Source organism: Poromitra crassiceps (assembly GCF_964638095.1).
Source record: "Poromitra crassiceps genome assembly, chromosome: 12".
Lineage (NCBI taxonomy): Eukaryota > Metazoa > Chordata > Actinopteri > Beryciformes > Melamphaidae > Poromitra > Poromitra crassiceps.
Genome location: NC_139632.1, coordinates 7,779,706 through 7,801,380, shown reverse-complemented (window position 1 = coordinate 7,801,380; position 21,675 = coordinate 7,779,706). Strand labels below are relative to the sequence as shown.

The 21,675-nt window shown below is 43.0% G+C and overlaps 1 protein-coding gene across 1 annotated transcript in view; it reads left to right on the top strand.

The window, feature by feature from the left end:
* Positions 1 to 269: 269 nt before the first annotated feature.
* The window catches only part of gtpbp3 (GTP binding protein 3, mitochondrial), a 32,477-nt gene continuing 11,071 nt past the window's right edge, over positions 270 to 21,675 (top strand). The window contains exons 1-8 of the mRNA XM_083647933.1: positions 270 to 370; positions 1,233 to 1,504; positions 2,347 to 2,433; positions 3,693 to 3,775; positions 5,336 to 5,455; positions 11,184 to 11,256; positions 16,317 to 16,460; positions 21,287 to 21,452. Of these exons, the coding sequence (XP_083504059.1) occupies positions 309 to 370; positions 1,233 to 1,504; positions 2,347 to 2,433; positions 3,693 to 3,775; positions 5,336 to 5,455; positions 11,184 to 11,256; positions 16,317 to 16,460; positions 21,287 to 21,452 (1,007 nt within the window). The 5' untranslated portion in view covers positions 270 to 308. The remainder of the gene's footprint in view (positions 371 to 1,232; positions 1,505 to 2,346; positions 2,434 to 3,692; positions 3,776 to 5,335; positions 5,456 to 11,183; positions 11,257 to 16,316; positions 16,461 to 21,286; positions 21,453 to 21,675) is intronic.

The window sequence follows — 21,675 nt, the reverse complement described above, 5'->3', positions numbered from 1 at the left end:
GGACCGAATTTAACGACGCAAAGTGGGTGGGTCTTACCGTAGAGTGACAGGTACTGAGCAAATGACACTCCAGAGATTACGTCATGGTTGAAAATCCCGACCAATCACAATCACCAGGGGCAGCAAACAAACTCGTCGTGTGGTAAATGCATACATGTAAACATTCGCACGTTACCTGCCAGCTAGTAGCCTCGAGGGAAGAGGGTAATCACGTTTTGGTCAAGGAAGGACAGGGGATATTTTGTAACGTCAGTATCTGAAATCACTCACACACGAGTTATTATGAATCTCAATAGTGATTGAAAACCATGCTGCCCCCGTCCGTCTCTGCTGCGATATGGAGAGGGGTTGTCCACACACCTAGGACAAGGTTTGTTGTGTTTGTGATTTCTGGTCATAGGAACTATTTTCATTAACTATCCTATCTCTTTTCCATAGTTGACATCCCTGATTCCAAACATCATTTTACAGTAGCCTACTACTACATGCACACAATATTTATTATACATTGTATGTGTTTATAACATGTGGGTCTAAGTCAATGCTTCTCAGCCTATTTGATCAAGGACCCGTAATTAATTCTAAGCATGATTTTGTCCAGAATTCCATGACTGTATTGTAGCCTAGGTAGAGAGATAACAGTGAAACTAGGATCAAAACATTCCTCTCCATTCATTAACTGTGTTCACTTTTTTTCATGTGCAAACAAATAACAATACAAATAAGTCAAAGACATAAACTGTGCCAACATAACGGTACAAATAACCAAGACAGACTTTAGACAAAACAAACTAACAACAATAAAATACAAGACATACTACTGTACAAAGGCAGAGACAGGGTCTAGTGATTGGGTAGACATGCAGATATTTGGGGGCGGGGGGAGGGATTCTTGTTGGACAGGTGTGAGACAGGTGTTGTGTTTCTATTGGGTATGTTTACCTTTGTATGAGTATGCTACTGTAGTGGATGTGGTAGTGTGTTGGGATATGTGTGTTTGTGTTTGTGTGTGTGTGTGTGTGTGTGTGTGTGTGGGGGGGGGGGGGGGAAGCAGAGGGAGAGAGTGAGGGGAGGGGCGCAAGTGAAGGAGAAAACAAAGCAAAGAGGAACCCACACACACACACACACACACACACACACACACACACCCCAACAACCCCTGGTGCTCCCCGGAGCCCAGGTTGAGGACCACTGGACAGTGTGTTGACAGCAGTTTCCTTCTCCCTCCCCAGCAGGCTAGTTGCAGTTAGGAGAAGCCTGAGTACCCGCGACGCCGTCCCAGGTGGGCTGTGCGACGCCCAGACAGTGTTCGCGCTGTCATCGGGACACGGCAGGTGTGGGGTGGCTGTGGTGAGGGTCAGTGGTCCCGCCTCGGCCGCGGCGCTGAGGCGTATGGCCGGGCTCACACGCGGCCTGCCTCCAGCCCGCACCGCCCTGCTACGTCACATCACTGACCCCCGCTCCAGAGAGGTGCTGGACCGCGGCCTCGTCCTCTGGTTCCCAGGTGTGTCCCTGCTCAGTGTTGGGCAAGTTACTCAGGAAGTGTAATTAGTTCCTTATTACTGATTGCTCCTTTTAAAAAGGTGCTCTAGGCAAGATATTTAGGTCAAAATGCACCTGTTTTTATCAGCCTAATTCACAAAGTGGGGGGCTGCAACAAAGAAGAGCATCGCATCCCCACTTTTTGAGACTGTAGGCTCCTCCTATTTCCCCAAATTAATTCTGGTTTTGGGTATATAGACGTTTCTCCTCCCACAGAAAGTCATTTGAAAAATGAAGTAGCTAAGTCTCCTTAGCAGCAGTGAGTGAGTGCAATAGAAAGCTGGACTCACAAATATTAGATATTTTTCCTCTCTTGTGTCTTTGGTATCCTTTGTTATAAACTAAGCATCACAGACCAGCCAGGTTCATAAACATGGCGTGCTGTGTACAGTTTACTTGACATGTTGTGTCACATGACTTCTCGTATTGAAGTTCAAATTTGTCAAACGCGTAACTCTCCATTTGGAGCCGCTGACGTGCAGAGTTGCACTGATCTGTTCATGTCATCACATTTTTGAGGCTTGTGAATGTGTGAAGTTCCATCATTCTCCCTTTTTTGCAGACAGAATTGAACAACAATTGGCGATTTTTTTTACATTTGTTGTCTGCGCAGCACAACAGCTTTTAGCTATGTTTAATTCAAGGAAAATGACGCTGGTGTATGGGAGTGAATGAAGAGCTTTCCCCCATGATGGGTGTGGCCTATTTCATGCAGTGTCTCTATAAGATGTTGCGCCTCATTAAATATGCATATTTACATGACTGAAGAATCTGTTGTTGTTTGAATTGTGCTGGTCTTATCAGGTCCAAACAGTTTCACAGGAGAGGACAGTGCTGAGTTTCATATCCACGGCGGACCCGCTGTCATTACTGCTGTCTTACAGGCCCTAGGTAAGTATGTACAGTTAGAATTTTGTACGATACAACACTATCTGTACATGGATTTTTCTTTTGTACAAAGCTTTACAAAACATTAACAATACACAATGTACTGTACAAAATGACAATAGTGAAACAAAAAAAATCACGTTTACTTTTGGGTAACAGTTCTTTGCCTCAGTGTTGTAGACTGTGGTTTCCCAACAAAATCTGAGGTTCCCCTATCGTTTGGTTTGTGATTTTACTTTACTTTTACTGTGATTTCCACATTGAAGGGAGGGTTTGGCCATGAATCCCCAGTGTGTGCGTTCACACCACAGATATGATCATACTTCCACACTCTCGACCACCAAACTTTGAGCCTTGATCTGCATAAAGCCTCTAAGCATAGTATCTGCTCAAGTCACATGACTATTTATCCATCACTGTGACTTAAAATGGAAAAATGTAAAATGGACATTTGCATTCTTGCTCGGAGACCGTTTTTATTATGGGCCTTGGCAAGCATGATAATCATACCATCTTATATTTGATGTAGTCGCCACATTAGACTGCTAGAGGGCAGCATTGTATAAATGAGGGGATGTTTATTAAAGCCATTGACTAGTCAGCACTGCTCAGCAGTAGTTGAATTGGAAAAGGTAGCTAGCCTGGGTAAACCCAGCCCCCAGTGACCTGCCCTCAGGTTTAACCCTGCTCACGAGTCACAAGGTAGTGACTGAGAGCAGGTCTGAGAGCAGGTCACGTGGCGGCTGGGTTTACCCAGGCTAAAAGGTAGCAACAACTACATTACATTGCTGGCACATTTCTGGATAATTTTTGTTAATGTAATAAAAACTATGGTAACTAATGGTAGTTAGTTGCAATATTGGCAAGATGGCAGCTAGTACAGTTTTGGTAAAAATCTATTATTTTTGCTCCAGTTAACAGTCCATCACCTGCATGCAAAAAAAATTGTATTGTGCTTAGTACTGTCCTCCTGATTGGATTTGAAAAATGGTTTTGAAAACAATGAAAACATAACCTGTTAACCTGCACATTAGCGCTGTTTTTGTTATTCCAAGTGAACCCGGAGTGACCCATTGACCTTGCATTTAACCCCCCTCATTTTGTTCTGTGTGTGTATGTGCGTGCGCGCGCACGTATGTGTGTGTGTGTGTGTGCATTCGCGCGCGTGTTTGTGTGTGTGCGACTGTGCGTGCATGTGCATGCGTGCACACACGTGTTTGTTGCATGTTTGTTCATGTTTGTACGTGTGTGCGTGTTTTCAGGAAGCCTGCCTGGCATGAGACCGGCTGAAGCTGGGGAGTTCACGCGGAGGGCCTTTCATGCGGGGAAACTTGGCCTGACAGAGGTGGGACAGGAGGAGCACATGGAAACACACAGAGACACACCGACAGCACTAATAGCACATACATTTGGAAAACACAAAAACATACAGTACTGTGCAAAAGTCAATAGGCAGATTTGTTTGATTAACATTGTCTTAGATGTTTATTAATTTGTTCCCTGCATTTGTGTGTCAGTACTGTAGACTCAGTTTTCTTTTATTATTATTATGGAAGCATTATGGTTTTGGGTTGTCTGTCCATACGTACGTCCATCCGATGTTCGTTAACGTGATATCTGAGGAACGCCTTGACGGAATCGATCTATAAAATTGAGTATGTGGGCGATGTTTGTTTGTATGTTTCAATTATGTGTGCAGCCACAGCTACGCCGTTTCAAGTGCGATCGGGCTGAAACCTTTAGGGGGTGTAAAGGGCACCAGTGCGGGTGACCTGACCTGAGCCGTATTTTTAAATTATTAAGCTAATTAGCTAATGATGTAATGTCATCAGTGATGATGTCAAAAGTGATGTCATAAGGGCGCACGCCACACACACACACACACACACACAAGGAGGCATTGTGACAAGACCGGTCAGTGATGTCACATACACTCAAGGAGGCATTGTGACTGACAAGACTGATCAATGATGTCATAGTGACATCAGACCTCACGAACGTCAATTTCTAGCTTGTTAACGCGATATCTCAGACGGAATTTCTTCACAAACGTCAAAGTTTGGACAGACATGGATGTCGACTGCTGACTTGTTGGCGGAGGCATATATCCCTGGTGCGGTTGTTCTAGTTACATGTGCATACAGTAAAGTTACACGTGCATACAGTAAAGTTACACGTGCATACAGTAAGACCTTTGCACACTATGTACAGTACATATGAACATGAGCAAACACCACAGAATAATACAGAATGACAGATGTGTTTTCTTTGAAACTTCAAGATGTAATTACCAAACAACTCTCATACTCATGAGGCTGACAATTTTACATATGACATTAGCTCTCTGCAGTGTTTTCTCAGTGTGAGACTGCCTGCACACAGTGCAAATGAAATCACAGCATGGTGACACATTTATCACATAAAAATTACTTAATGAACCTTAGCATTTGTATGCATATTTTACAGCACTGTTACTTCATATTGACAGCAGGTTTTTTTTATAGTGTAGACTTGTAATAAACAGGGTCAGATCTGATCTTTTCATAGTTCAGTAAAATTGCCCCCCGCCATCTGGAAGAAAAAGAGTGAATGTCTCACCCGGCTAATGATTATGATATGAGATCAGATCAACCTAATCGTCGTTGCAGGGAAATTGTATTGCACATCAAAGCTGTGGCACCAAGCACATTTTTTATGCAACGATTTTATGAAAACAACAATAAACAGCAGCATAAGATTCTGTCTTATGCTGCATCATACATTGTACACCCAGCATCATGTGTTTACAAAAAAAAACTACAACCATTAATAACACATTATTAACACATCTTACAATCTTATAATCTATATAATCTTATAATCGGTGAGTATAAATGTTTCCACTGTATTGTCATTTATGCACCAGGTGGAAGGCTTGGGGGATCTGATCCACGCTGAGACGGAGGCACAGAGGAGGCAGGCTCTCAGGCAGATGTCTGGGGAGCTGGGCTACCTCTACCAGGAATGGAGCCACAGACTGAAACGGGTAGGTACTGTAGGCCTGTCCTACAGAGGGGAATGACGGGGTTCTGTGTAGAGGGTCTAGACTGCTTTGTAGGTCGAATGGCTGCTCAGAGAGAGCATAACAAGCAGCTAGACGTACAGACAGATGTTTCCACCAGGACTGCAGTCCTCAAACTTGAATGCATTGATTAGTCAATTCCTATGCAATGATTAGTTGGATGTTGGAAGGAATAGTAGTACCCTGTATCTCTGTTCATCCTTCAGAGACTACCTAATAATTCAAGACATGTACACTGGATGAATATGTTTTGGTCTTGGTCTTAAATAGGACTTGAATATGACTTGATTGCTCTGGTCTTGGTCGTGACTTGACTTGACTTGAACTGAACTGGGCCATGTGTTGAAATTGACTGGAACTTGATTACGGTCTTGGACTACGATCCTGGCAGCAGCAGCGCTCAAATAATAAAATAATGTGTAACTGGAAGGTTGCCGATTTTAATTTCCGCAAATTCTGCAGTGCTTTGGCACCAGACCTCAGCCAGAGCTCCAGGATGTTTCCCTCGGGAGACTTTATCCAGTTCGTTGTCAAGGTCTGTGTGACTTCTACAACACGGTGTTTTGGAAAGAAACCCATCTGTACTGTGCTTTAGTTCGAAACCTCACTAATTTGACCCCGGACAATGGTGTGTTTTTATCCACACAGTTGGCTTTGCACCGAGCTCTCGAGAGCTGTCAATAGATCAAGTTATGGGAATCTGGGGAATTGTATGGGAATTCCTGCTTTTGTGTTGCTGTAGTACTGTACCATTGTGTTTGTCTATTTGATGAATCAAAATACTGATTGCATCCTATCCCAGTATTGGAAAAAACAACATACCCCAGGGGGAAACCCATCCTGGAGACTGCTGTACTGGTCCAGGTCAGACAGGGTGATACTGTATGCACAAATGATCATTCCTAGAATATTCTGATTCTGATCGATGATATTTTTCCCCTCAACACCAATTATGAAAGAAACAAAGAGCCGTAAAGATGAGAATAGCCAAAGCAAGAACTGCATTTGGCATGATGAGGACCACCTGAAGAGCACCACAACATCACGGCCAAGAAAAAAAAAAAAGTATGCCTATTCAGCAGCACTTTGTGAACGTTGTGTAGAGGGAGGACTAGATTCACCTGGAGAACCCACAGGGTGAATGTTGTGTAGAGGGAGGCCTAGAAGCACCTGGAGAACCCACAGGATGACCGTTGTGTAGAGGGAGGCCTAGAAGCACCTGGAGAACCCACAGGGTGAATGTTGTGTAGAGGAAGGCCTATATTCACCTGGAGAACCCACAGGGTGAATGTTGTGTAGAGGGAGGTCCAGAAGCACCTGGAGAACCCACAGGATGACCGTTGTGTAGAGGGAGGCCTATAAGTACCTGGAGAACCCACAGGGTAAACGTTGTGTAGAGGGAGGCCTAGAAGCAGCTGGAGAACCCACAGGGTAAACGTTGTGTAGAGGGAGGCCTAGAAGCAGCTGGAGAACCCACAGGGTAAACGTTGTGTAGAGGAAGGCCTAGAAGCACCTGGAGAACCCACAGGGTAAACGTTGTGTAGAGGGAGGCCTAGAAGCAGCTGGAGAACCCACAGGGTAAACGTGTAGAGGAAGGCCTAGAAGCACCTGGAGAACCCACAGGGTAAACGTTGTGTAGAGGAAGGCCTAGAAGCACCTGGAGAACCCACAGGGTGAACGTGTAGAGGAAGGCCTAGAAACACCTGGAGAACCCACAGGGTAAACGTTGTGTAGAGGGAGGCCTAGAAGCAGCTGGAGAACCCACAGGGTGAACGTTGTGTAGAGGGAGGCCTAGAAGCAGCTGGAGAACCCACAGGGTGAACGTTGTGTAGAGGGAGGCCTAGAAGCACCTGGAGAACCCACAGGGTAAATGTTGTGTAGAGGGAGGCCTAGAAGCACCTGGAGAACCCACAGGGTAAACGTTGTGTAGAGGGAGGCCTATAAGTACCTGGAGAACCCACAGGGTAAACGTTGTGTAGAGGGAGGCCTAGAAGCACCTGGAGAACCCACAGGGTAAACGTTGTGTAGAGGGAGGCCTAGAAGCACCTGGAGAACCCACAGGGTAAACGTTGTGTAGAGGGAGGCCTAGAAGCACCTGGAGAAGCAGTGTTACAGCTGAGATGGAAAGAGAGGGGTATAGATGGCAAGATCTGGAGAGGCTGGCACAGAACAGGACGACGTGGAGAAATATCGTCAGTGGCCGATGCTCTCCATCCAGGAGTAACAGGCTTAAGTAACACCAATTATATTTTGTGAAAAGTGCTACCAACCGATTTACACTGGTTTCTACTCCATTGGGATTACTAACCGTGCATATAATAATAGTAAATAGCATAATACTAATCATAATAATAATCATAATAATCATCATCATAATACATGACAACGTGAAAAGTAAAAAAAAACAAAAACGTTTGTATAGATCCATTCCAGTAAATCTTAAAAAATTGAGCAAATCTTTCTAGGGCCGTAATATCTGAAACATAAACTTAAAACGCCTAATTTATTAGGCTCATGCCTCTGAATCGTAGTACTGATATGGATCAAATTTGCTTAGTTTTCCTCAATTATTATTAGTTGTTATGTGAAGACTGTAGGCAGTTGACGGCGTCAGGCCAACAAACACTCCCACTAGATGGACTCTGTCCAGCTCTCTTACTGTTTAGAAGAGCTTACAAACAAGTGTTGTGTGTAATTCGGCACTGCCTTGGCACCGGAGCTCTTAACTGAGAAACCTTGTTGAGCTGTTAATTTGGACCTTCCTGAGGAAGGCCGGGCCCGGGCTCTATTTTAGACTTTCTATGAAGAAGGTGTTTTGGAAAGTAATCTACCCTACTATAATGTGCTATATATACATGTAATATAATGTGCTCTAGTTCCCACCCTCACATGTGCGACACCCAAACAATGCTTCTTTCTCTGTTGTGGCTTATCATTGGAGACTCGGCCTGGCTGTAGCAGTGCTGTCTGTCTGTTACTGTGTCAGTCAACACTGTGCCAGTATTTCCTCATCTATATTCAGTAGGGCTGGGCAATATAATCGATACGGCAATATATCGCAATATTTTATTTCCCGATACTGTATCGATACTTGGACGCCAAGTATCGCGATATTATTATTATTTTCTTTTTTTTGCAGGCCATGCCATGCCAGGCCTCTGCATCTGGTGATTCCCACCCCTAATCGATACTGTATTGATATTTCCCATATCGATGCGTTCAGTAACACTCAACACTCAGTAGTTTTGACTAAATTTGTCCACTAACTTATCAGTATAAAGTGATGTACATATTATTACACTACCTGGGTGGTACACAGTGTGTTGTATCTTTAGCTCTATTATTTAATTTTGAGTAAATTCTGTAGAATATCGCAATATATCGCAATATGTATCCCATCGCAATATATCGTGATACAATGGTATTGTGACCCAAGTATCATGATACCTATCGTATCGTGAGATCCTTGCCAATACCCAGCCCTAATATTCAGTATTTACATGGATCTCATCAAGCAATGAATCTTTAAATGTAGTCCTGCACCACCCTGGCACCTGAGCCAAGTCAACTCTCCAGAAAGTTCTCTGTTGAGAAACGTTATCCAGCTGAGCTGTTAGCTTGGATCTTCTTGAGGGAGAAGAAAGTAGCAACACCTTCACCTGGCAGCCATCCAAAGACCCATCTCAATTTAATTTTTTATTTTGGCAGACTTTCTACCAACAAGGTGTTTGTGAAATACACATGATTTTGTGCTGTAGTTTCGCCTCCATTAATGAGACTTCCAGACAAGTGATGGGAAGCTGATTCATCATCTCTGATGAAGGGTATGGCATTATGTCATTTCCACTGTGTGTTAATCAATATGCTGATGTGTTTTCTTATATCGCTCTTATTTACATTCCACATTCAAATTGGATCAAATACATTCATACAACAATTAGTTCCGGTTGATTCATTTGATTGGACCAGAGGCATTCCATGAGTGCTTATAACAGCAGTGGGGCGTTTTATTATATGTATCACTTCACTTCGCTTTGCAGATGTTCTGTGTTTTGTTGGCGGAGACGAATAAAAGACAAAACTGTTGTTTCAAAGTACCTGATACATAGTACTTGATAAATACTACTACTTGATAAATAGCATTGGTTATAGAACTGCAATATCACACTTGAGGTCATGCTGTTATACTGGATTTAAGTACGGCTGTGATACGGCTGTGATATTAACGGCGTTAACATGTGTTTTCTGCCATCAGATTGCAATCAGATTGTACTTGACCACATTTGAATGATTCCATTTACACCTGGCGTTAACATGCGTTTTCTGTCAGCAGATTGCAGTCTGATTGCAGTCTGATGGCAGAAATGGTTGTCCTCTCAATCCGCATACAATTGCTGTATCCAGATTGAGAGGACACATTGCATTTATTCTTGTGTTCAATGTGTACACAATGCATCGACCACCTCCGGAGGTGGTTTGGCCGATCAGATTGCAATCCTTCTTCAATGTGTCTTGGGGGCGTTTACACCTGTACTTTCAAGTGGTCAAGCACAATCTGATTGCAATCTGATGACAGAAAATGCATGTTAATGCCAGGTGTAAATGGCCTCATTAATGTGTCGTCTCAATCTGGATACAGCAACTGTATGCGGATTGAGATCTGCCATCAGATTGCAATCTGATGACAGAAAACGCATGTTAACGCCATGTGTAAATGGAATCAGGCTAATGTGGTCAAGTACAATCAGATTCCAATCTGATGACAGAAAACGCATGTTAACGCCAGGTGTAAATGGCCTCCGAGATGCAATAATATTGATCAAGTGTCTCAAACTCAAAGTAGGATCCCGATAGGGGATCGATCTGTCTCTAATGAAGAACCACCAGCGCTCAAAATGTCACTTCTCTGGTGCTCGAAAAGAAATGAACAGAGATTTGCAGTCCGCCCTTCACACGAGGGCATCGGGATGAGAACCCCAGATGAACACTCCATCCAACTTGATGGATGCCAGCCAGTAGCCCTCCTCTGCTGTGAACTGCTTTGGGGAATACAGACCGCACTGATTTGTGGGATGTTGCAACGCCTTGGCACCGGACTGAACACAGCGCTCCAGGTCTTCTCCCCTGGGGAAACCTTACATGGGAAAGTTTCTAGAAGTGACGGAGATTTCTACGAATCCAGTCGTTCCTTTGGAATGATACCTTCTGTATGCTGCAGGTCAAACCCTTTGCTCATTTGACACCCAAACAATGCAGGTTTTTTTCCCCTCGTACAGTCGGCTTCCCACTGTTGTGAATGGATCAGTATGGGAGTCTCGGGCTTCCTGTTTTCGTGCGGCTATAGTACTATTGTGTGTATTGTGTATGTTCCGCAGTGTCACTCAAGATACTGATCAGTGCGCTGGTGTAAATATTGTTGTAGATTCAAATGGATCTCAAAGTTGACGCAAAGACCTAAAACTGGCAACAAGAAATGCGAATACATTCGAAACTTTAAATTGGAGCATCTGATAGTGTGAAAGTGTGTAAGTAAATGATATCCTGAAACCTAAAGCAGTTAGCCTATGGAGAAGATTGTCTGTAGTAAAGTGTAAACCAAAATCCAAAGATGAACTTGTGTTTATTTCTTTGCGTGGGTGTCGGTTGAGTTTTTGACGACTGCCTCTCCCCTCTGTTCTGCTGTGTCTCTCAGTGCCTGGCCCACGTGGAGGCCTTCATAGACTTCAGTGAGGATGAGCTCATCGAGGACGGGGTCTTAAATCAAGGTGCGTATGCACTTTGTCCTCTAGGTCGGGAGGGAAAAATAACAACACAGCCATCCCTGGGGGGCCGGGACCCGGGGAGGGGTCCGACGGCTCTGTTTCTCTCTCAGGAGAGGAGTCCGCCCGCCTTTTCCTGTTTGGATCTTCAGTTTGGATCTCACTGTAGGCAGAGGCCAGAGACATCAAACTGCTCAGAGGACAGTTTCCTTCAGGAAGTGTGGTGGGGAGAAGGCCGCGGGGACACTGGAGGCATTCGTCTTGCCTTCAAAGCCGACCTGCTGCGCCGTGGGCAGGAATCCTGCTGTCAGCAGCACCAGTGCTCTCTCCTGCTGCCGTGTGTGTGTGTGTGTGTGTGTGTGTGTGTGTGTGTGTGTGTGTGTGTGTGTGTGCAATTCTGTTGGTGTGTATGACTTCATGTGTGTGTGTGACGTGAGCGTATCGTCGTGTGTATGTTTGCGTGTGCGCAAGTGTATGCGTATGAGCATGTCAGCTTGTGAGTGTGTGTGAGAGCACAACGGTGTGTGTGCTTGTGTGTTCAGTTATGTTTCAGCTCAGTAAGTTGTGTTTATAGCCCCTTATCACAAGCATGTGTCAAATGGTTTTACATACAGTAGCATCATCACAGTCATATACTACATCAAAGGGTTTTACATAGCATCATCACAGTCATATACTACATCAAAGGGTTTTACATAGCATCATCACAGTCATATACTACATCAAAGGGTTTTACATAGCATCATCATAGTGATATACTACATCAAAGGGTTTTACATAGCATCATCACAGTCATATACTACATCAAAGGGTTTTACATAGCATCATCACAGTCATATACTACATCAAAGGGTTTTACATAGCATCATCATAGTGATATACTACATCAAAGGGTTTTACATAGCATCATCACAGTCATATACTACATCAAAGGGTTTTAGATAGCATCATCACAGTCATATACTACATCAAAGGGTTTTACATCGCATCATCACAGTCATATACTACATCAAAGGGTTTTACATAGCATCATCACAGTCATATACTACATCAAAGGGTTTTACATAGCATCATCACAGTCATATACTACATCAAAGGGTTTTAGATAGCATCATCACAGTCATATACTACATCAAAGGGTTTTACATCGCATCATCACAGTCATATACTACATCAAAGGGTTTTACATAGCATCATCACAGTCATATACTACATCAAAGGGTTTTACATAGCATCATCACAGTCATATACTACATCAAAGGGTTTTACATAGCATCATCACAGTCATATACTACATCAAAGGGTTTTACATCGCATCATCACAGTCATATACTACATCAAAGGGTTTTACATAGCATCATCACAGTCATATACTACATCAAAGGGTTTTACATAGCATCATCACAGTCATATACTACATCAAAGGATTTTACATCGCATCATCACAGTCATATACTACATCAAAGGGTTTTACATCGCATCATCACAGTCATATACTACATCAAAGGGTTTTACATAGCATCATCATAGTCATATACTACATCAAAGGGTTTTACATCGCATCATCACAGTCATATACTACATCAAAGGGTTTTACATAGCATCATCACAGTCATATACTACATCAAAGGGTTTTACATCGCATCATCACAGTCATATACTACATCAAAGGGTTTTACATAGCATCATCACAGTCATATACTACATCAAAGGGTTTTACATAGCATCATCACAGTCATATACTACATCAAAGGGTTTTACATAGCATCATCACAGTCATATACTACATCAAAGGGTTTTACATAGCATCATCACAGTCATATACTACATCAAAGGGTTTTACATAGCATCATCACAGTCATATACTACATCAAAGGGTTTTACATCGCATCATCACAGTCATATACTACATCAAAGGGTTTTACATAGCATCATCACAGTCATATACTACATCAAAGGGTTTTACATAGCATCATCACAGTCATATACTACATCAAAGGGTTTTACATAGCATCATCACAGTCATATACTACATCAAAGGGTTTTACATAGCATCATCACAGTCATATACTACATCAAAGGGTTTTACATAGCATCATCACAGTCATATACTACATCAAAGGGTTTTACATAGCATCATCACAGTCATATACTACATCAAAGGGTTTTACATAGCATCATCACAGTCATATACTACATCAAAGGGTTTTACATAGCATCATCACAGTCATATACTACATCAAAGGGTTTTACATAGCATCATCACAGTCATATACTACATCAAAGGGTTTTACATAGCATCATCACAGTCATATACTACATCAAAGGGTTTTACATAGCATCATCACAGTCATATACTAACTACATCAAAGGGTTTTACATCTCATCATCACAGTCATATATACTACATCAAAGGGTTTTACATAGCATCATCACAGTCATATATACTACATCAAAGGGTTTTACATCGCATCATCACAGTCGTATACTACATCAAAGGGTTTTACATAGCATCATCACAGTCATATACTGTATATACTACATCAGAGGTGGCCAACCAGTCAGAGGCTAGAGCCATGAAAATAGCTGTGGTAGTGCAAAGAGCCACATCATGTATCAGAGAGAGAGAGAGAGAACTGGACAGACAAATCAGTCTTTATTTGTCACACTGTTCGTACTAGGTGGCGTAAAACAATCACCTTTCCCATGGGAGACCGCTGTTCACGTCCCGGCATGTTCAAAGTCAACCGGAAGTCACATTTTCTTTGCTATTTAACCTTAACGTCGCAAACCATAACGTCTTTTGAGCACAACAATGTAGCATGCCACTTGATATGATACAAGTGTTACTGTGTCTGAGAGCTTGGCAAATTTCCGGAACAACTGAGTCTGTTTCCAAGGAGGTATATGATTGGTTTGAAATTGTTTTCTAAGGAGGTATATGATTGGTTTGAAATGGTTTCTAAGGAGGTATATGATTGGTTTGAAATGGCTGTCTCTCACACTGAAGCAGTGGTATAATGTACATAAGCATGGCCTGTAACAGGCAGTGTGTTACAGGCTTGAGAGCCTCGGGTTGGCCACGCCTGAACTACATCATATATCTACACACAACATAGGTTACATACATCATATACATACTACACATTAGACTAGATTACAATGAAGATACTACACCAACACAGCATGTCTTTGCACTGTGAGAGGAAACCCATGCACACACGGGGAGAACATGCAAACTCCATACAGGAAAAACTGGGGTGCAGATTCAAACCCACAACTTTCTTGCTGTGAGGCGACAGTGCTAACCACTGATCCACCGTGTCTGAAAGAGCATGTGCAACACAGCAATGTGTGTGTGTGTGTGTGTGTTGTGACAGCATGTCAGTTTTTGAGTGTGTGTGTGTGTGTGTGTGTGTGTGACAGCATGTCAGTTTTTGAGTGAGTGTGTGTGTGTGTGTGTGTGTGTTGTGATCCTGTTTGCGTGTATGGATTTGTGTGTAAATGTGTGCGCATGAGAATGTCAACTTGGAAGTGTCTGTGCATGAGGGAGCATGTCTGTGTGTGTGTGTGTGTGTGTGTGTGTGTATGTGAGTGTGTTTATATATGCGCACGTGACCATTATCCACTTGTGTGTGTGTGTGTGTGTGTGTGCAGGGAAGGGGCGTCCCTGGAGTCTGTCGCCTGCTGTCTGGCGTTGACAGCGCTGCTCAGAAGTCTCCCATGTTGGGAAGTTTCAAACACAATAAAGCCTGGGAAGTGTAATAGTGATACTCTCACAGAAGCCATGTTTGTTTTGGTGGCATGGAATGTTGGCTCACGCCTCAAGAGGGCGAGCAGAAAATAATAATAATAGACTCGCATCCAAAAATAGAAAACCTGCCATAAATAGTCCAACCAGAGTTTAAGGGCAACACAAATGTAACGTTACGAGTCGTCATCACCAATTAAATGCATTGCCCGATACATCCACAATGTTCTGAAAGTTTCCTCTTGACTATGTTTATCAGCCTTAAGTCTTAACAACATTTAAAGTCGAACTGAACCCGTTCGTCATGTGCGTCGCAGTCCGTTTCAGACTGAAAACATAATTTGTCTGAGATGACAAGTTGAGAGGCGGGTCATAGTATCATGTCGATGATTTGATTTGACAATTCTGTCGACTGGCTTTGGCATTGGTCAATCATGGCGTGTTCCACCCCCAAATCGGGTGGGATTCAGCGTGTTGTCGTGCTACGCGAGTGGGATCCGCGGAGTACCAGACAGCCAGCTGCTTCATGCGAGGCGAGCGGACAATCCGACGCATGGGTGCTGCCCGCCCGCCTGGAATCTTCGAGGGCAGACCCCTGACTACCACGCTCTCGATATCCCTGGAATGCGCGTTTTAACGAGCCAGTTACATTTCTTTGCATTAGAGATTATAGTTTTTGTTTTTTGTTCATGTTTCTAACAATTGGCCAAGTTAGTAGTTAGTTTATGGGATAGGAATTCTGCCAGATGACAGGCACTAGGCGCCATTTTCTACTTCATTTGGAAGAGAAAATTATCCTGAAATGAAGATTTGATTGACAGCTGCCATGTCGTGATATGATTGGTTGAAATGGGGTAGACATTTGATAGTACTAGGTGACGTCAGCAAACTGTACATTGCTGTTATCAATGAAATCTTGAAAGATGAACTTTTGATGTGAAAAAGTGTGAAAAACGAAAGAAATTAGATTTTTGTGATTTCTTTGGCATACATTATTAAATAGGTGCACTGCATACCCAGGTATTTGAACTAAAAGAAAAGAAAGTAATTTTTGGGTTCAGCTCGACTTTAAAAAGCATACTTTTATTAACATATCTGACATAATGCGGAAAGAAACAGTTCCATGACCCAGTTTTTATCCAGACATCACAGGCCTTCATTCTTTCCCTTCAAAGGACAGAAATTCCTTCTACAAGGTCATGCATGAAACTGAACTGAAAACCTTCGTCATGTCCTGTTCCTCTCCCTCTCTCCCTCCCTCCCTCCCTCTCTCCCTCTCTCCCCCTCTCTCTCTCTCTCCCCCCCCCCCCCACAGTTGACACGTCAGTGTGTGATCTGCGAGCAGAGTTGGAGAGACACCTGCAGGATGAGAGGAGGGGCGAGAGGCTGCGTAGCGGAGTCCAGGTGGTCATCGCCGGAGCCACCAACGCAGGGAAGAGTAGCCTGCTGAACACACTCTGTAAGAGAAGAACCTAGTAGGACCTCCAACACACACACACACGCACACACACACACATACGCACGCACACACACACACACACACACACACACACGCACACACACACACACACACACACACACACACACACACACACACACACAGAGGAAGTAAGATTCAAATGTAACTGACCTTTGTCACAGTCGCAGGCGTCAGTCAGAGTTGAATCAAACTACTGTCAGCTATCTGTCATGCCATATGCAGCTTGGTGTTGTGGAAGGAGTGCGATATCTGAACATGCAAACAACATGCTCCGTTTCCCCAGCGAGAGAGGATGAGGTGAAGGAGATGCTGCTGGAAACAGCCAGTAGTTAGACACTGAAATAGTGCAGTGGGTATAAAGTCATGGTGTATTGGTGGATGGGCAGACACATTGCCCCTCAACTCCAGCGACCCGGGTTCAATCTGCAACTCGTGAAGAATTTTCATAACACGAGTTTTCAGCGCATGTTTTTCTGGTTTTACCAGAACCACAAACCTTGACCTCTAACAAGCATGTTCCTCCTTTCGAGATTCGGATTCAGTACTTTATTGCCAAATCAACAGAGTTGATTGGAATTTGTCTTACGTTAGAGCTCCACTGCCAGCATTGCCATCAGCGTTGCTCCAACAATCAATTCAACTATATTTCAACAAAGGAGAACGTGTGCGTCAGCCACCGAGAATTCAACCTTGGCGATCTTGTAGCTTGGAAGCCGCCATCAGACACAACGCCAATGCAACACAAGCAGAGTAGAGCATCTTTCAATGCTGGTAAAGGAATCATTCGATAGTTGATGGCTGATGGCAATGCCTGATGGCTGGCAATGCCTGACGCCCGTTGGCTGTACAGGAGCAGGGCTGTTAGGTAGCAATACATTATAAATTACATTAAAAAATAAAGTATAAAACAGATCATCACAAAATCAATGGGTAGAATAAACTAAACTCCAACACACATGGGTAAAACAAAACACTTGCAGCAACATCAAACAACCCACTAGATAAAGTGCTTCAAGTGCCTTCAAATGCATAATAAAAAAACATCTACCTTATTGCAGTTATTTAATCGTACCGAGCGACCAGCACTGCTAAGTTTAGAGTGTTAAGGAGGCGGACAGCTTCAGGATATTATGCTATTCTGGAATCTGAATGTTCTAGTCTTTAACAGGTCGAAATCTTTTTTGAGAAGGCAGAAGATTAAAATATTTGTTGTGGTCCTCTTGCTCTTTTGTAGTCTAGCCTTATAGACGTCCACCAGGGGTTTGAGATTGCATCCGATAACCCTGGATGCAGCACGTACCACGTTGTTCAACTGTCTCCTGTCCACAGCTGACATGTTGCCGAACCAAACGGTTAGGGCTAATATCCAGCAGCTCCGGAACAGATGCGGTACAGCTCCAGTACGGCTGCGAACAGACCCACACTCATGTCATCTGTCAGGCACATGCTGGATCCGACAAAAATAGAACAGGAGAGTAATTTGTTGATGTTCGTTAACGCGATATCTGAGGAACGCCTTGACGGAATTTCATCATATTTGCCTCAAACGTCGACTTGGACGCAAGGATGAACTGATTAGATTTTGCTGATCAAAGGTCAAGGTCACTGTGACCTCTCGAACGCCATTTTCAAGCTCGTTAACGTGATATCTCAGGAATGCCTTGACGGAATTTCTTCGAATTTGCCTCAAACGTCCACTTGGGCTCAAGGATGAACTGATTAGATTTTGATGGTCAAAGGTCAAGGTCACCGTGACCTCTCGAACGCCATTTTCAAACTCGGTAACACCAAACACCTTGACAAAATGTCTTCACATTTGGCTCAAATGTCTGAGCAGGCATGCAAGTCTACTGCTCATTTGTTGGTGGAGGCATATATCCGCGGTGCGGTCGTTCTAGTTTTTCTTCTCAGATTTGTTTATTAGTTTTACAATGACATACAAATGCCTAGGAAGTCACTTATCACATTTCAATGTTGTGTCAAGTATAGTATATATTATAGAACACAATCTTGTACAGTACCGTGACAGAGACATAAAAACAACCCCAACAAAAACAAACATAAACATCACATGTCGGTCACAGAGACAAAAATGTAAGATAAAATAACAAATTTACATGGTAAAGAGATACATTCCAAACCCACCACAGGGGGTATAATAAAAAAAGGAGAGAGAGATGCTACTCTGGAATAGCAGTAAACTCCAACCTCTTAGCATGTGCAAAAAAGGCCGCCCCCAAGCTTTATTGAATTTGGCAAGCGAGCCATTTACAGCTTACACCTTCTCTTTACAGTACACCTTCTCTTTACAGTACACCTTCTCTTTTCCACTTTAACACAATAAAACAAGTCCCTCATCCAAGAGGAATGAGAGGGGCAGGGGGGTGCGGTTGACTTCCTCCTCAGTAAAATCAGACGTCTGGCTAACATAGTTACAAAGGCTACAAAGTCGGGCTTTTTGGAATCCGCAGAGTGAGAGGTGGAACCCCAAACATATAGCTGCTGTAACAGCTGTAATTGAGTCCCAAAACACTCTGAAATCGAATTAACCCATTGATACCTGATGCAGCATTTGCGTGTCAGGTTCCGCGTTCGCGGTCTTAAAGGGATACACACACAAATGCTGCATCAGGTATCAATGGGTTAAAAATGTCCAGCCAATAGCTGAAGGGAAGGGCAAGACCAGAACATGAGTATGGGCAGGGTAGCAGGAGCTTGGCGATCACACGTAGGGTCAACATCGTTATAAATCCTACTAGAGAGTCTGACTTTAGTGAAGTGTACGCGGTGAAGGATTTTTCATTGGGTCAGACCGAATCTAGCACAGATAGATGAGGAGTGAACCCGACGCAAAATGCCACCATACCATTCCTGGATAGACCACATTTTCTCAGTTGTCTTAAAAAGAAAAGTCTCTGGTGTGCTTCATTGAGAATAGTTCCCCCCTCCCATTTCAAAGTGGAGGGTATTGTCACTCCCAGGAATTTGTAGCTGTCCACTTGTTGAACTTCAGTGTTGTTGATGAGCAAGGCTAGGTGTTCTAAACTGCGTTGCCATAAGTCCTTTGCTGCATGTCCTCCTCGATCTCCCCCATACCTTCCTGTCTCTCTCTCCCACTAAGCATGAAAATGCCAAAAATAAATCTAAAAAAAAAAGTTTCCTATACAGTATAAGCTCCAGGATGAACAGTAAAGTTGACATGAAGTCTGTTGTTCCCGATACAGAATTTGTTGCTTCCTGAGGATTTGAGTCTGGTGCAGCTCAAAAATGAATCCAGCTTGTCAGTCCTTCAACACACAGTTTTCTGAAAACTAGAACATAGAATGCTATAGCAGTAAAGAAAAAAATAATAAATCTTTTGAATCAACCAATCTTCTTATTCCAAATCAGTTCGAACCGTGTACGCAGGTGTCTCCCCACATTTGTTGTCTAGCTAATGAAGTCCCTCTTGTTTATGAGATGAGGTTATATTTGGTTGAGATATTGCATCCTAAAATCATTTAGTATCATTTTATATAAACTATACAGAGTGCTGGTTTGGCAGGAGTTCCTCACAGCTTCCTATCAGAATAATAGGTGTATTTATCAGGCTTCAGATACAATCCTGTTATTGTTTCCTCTTGTGCTTAGTCTTTCCCATGGCCTGGCCAGCACAGCCCGTCAGCACAGCCAAGTACTAATGAACACTACGCAGTTCCTGGCTGAAAATACCTCATGTAGCCTTCGGAAGGTTCACAATGATTGGCTGTAGATATTTCTAAATGGGAGCCGTAACGCTAATGCTAATATTCATATTAATGCTAATATTAATATTATGAACCGTTGTGATTTTTTTCAAGAACAAAATGTTTATGGGCATACTGTATTGTATGTACAGTATGTTGATGTGAAAGTTTTAATTCAGCTACATGGACATGATATCTATGACTCCGTACACTGCCAAAAATATCCTTCTAAATAAGTTATTTAATGGTTAATCAACTCTTAAAATCGTACTTTTTCCAAAACAAGTGAAAAAATGCAGATGAGATAATTGAACACTAGAAGAGTTCAGGTGCGTTCGTATTTTTCATAATTTTATTTTATATATTGGTGTATTTATATTGTAATTATTTTATTTTTTGTATATTTTTATTATAAATCATAATAAAAACATGATAATTTTTACATAAATCACCTCAATAATTATTTTTGTGTGCACTCTAGGGAGTATCAAACAGGTGTTGTTTATTAATTTTAATTTAAGAATGGCATTTAACTGTTTTTGCAAGTGACTTTCCAATGCAAATCAATTTCTTTCGCGATTTTTCTTGAATTGAGTGTCATTCTCTTCATAGCAGTGGACTGATCTGTCTTAAGGTGGAATTGTGTTTCCCTCATCGGCGAGGACCGCGACCGTGCGGACCGTTTTCACCTGGCGGTACACACCCCAAATTCTGTAGCTACACGGACGCGGCTGGACGGACAAAGTGGAATTTTCAAAACTCCCGCTCAGTATCGGAGTATAAAAGCTCCAAACGTTTTCTCGTCAAGATTCCGTGTCTCTCATTTCCGTGCGACAGTCCACGCGGGAGGTATAATTCCATCTTTATTCTACCTTGTATCAATATATTGACACTTGCTTTTAGAAAATCCCTGAAACAAATGAAACTTAATTTGAAACAAGTGAAGCCAAATGGCTTTTAAGAGGGATATTCTTGTCGTGTACCTGTTCTTGCCTGTTCACCATCAATTCTCTAGAGACAGTTTTCCACAGCTTCTTTTGATCTGGATTGTCCTACTGAGTTGAACCTTTTTAAACGCAGGCCAGCGGCCAGCAGCCATCGTGTCCCCCGTCGCCGGGACCACCAGGGATGTGGTGGAGACGTCTCTGGACATCGGCGGCTTCCCCGTGGTGCTGAGCGACACGGCCGGCCTCAGGGACAGTCCTGACCTGGTGGAGAGGGAGGGGGTGCGCAGGGCAAGAGAGAGGTGAGAAGAACACAGGGACTACTGTCAAATTGGAAACATCAGTTTGCCTCCAAGTTAATGGCAGGTGTTCCTTGACCAGTAGTCCTTTACATCTTGATCTCTCCTTATGTGTGATCGGATTCCCACAGGCCTGGAAAGTCCCTTTGTTTTTGTGGATTTGTGAAAAATAAATTTTGTGAAAATTAATAGATAGCCTTGAAAGTACTACCAGTACTTTTGAATG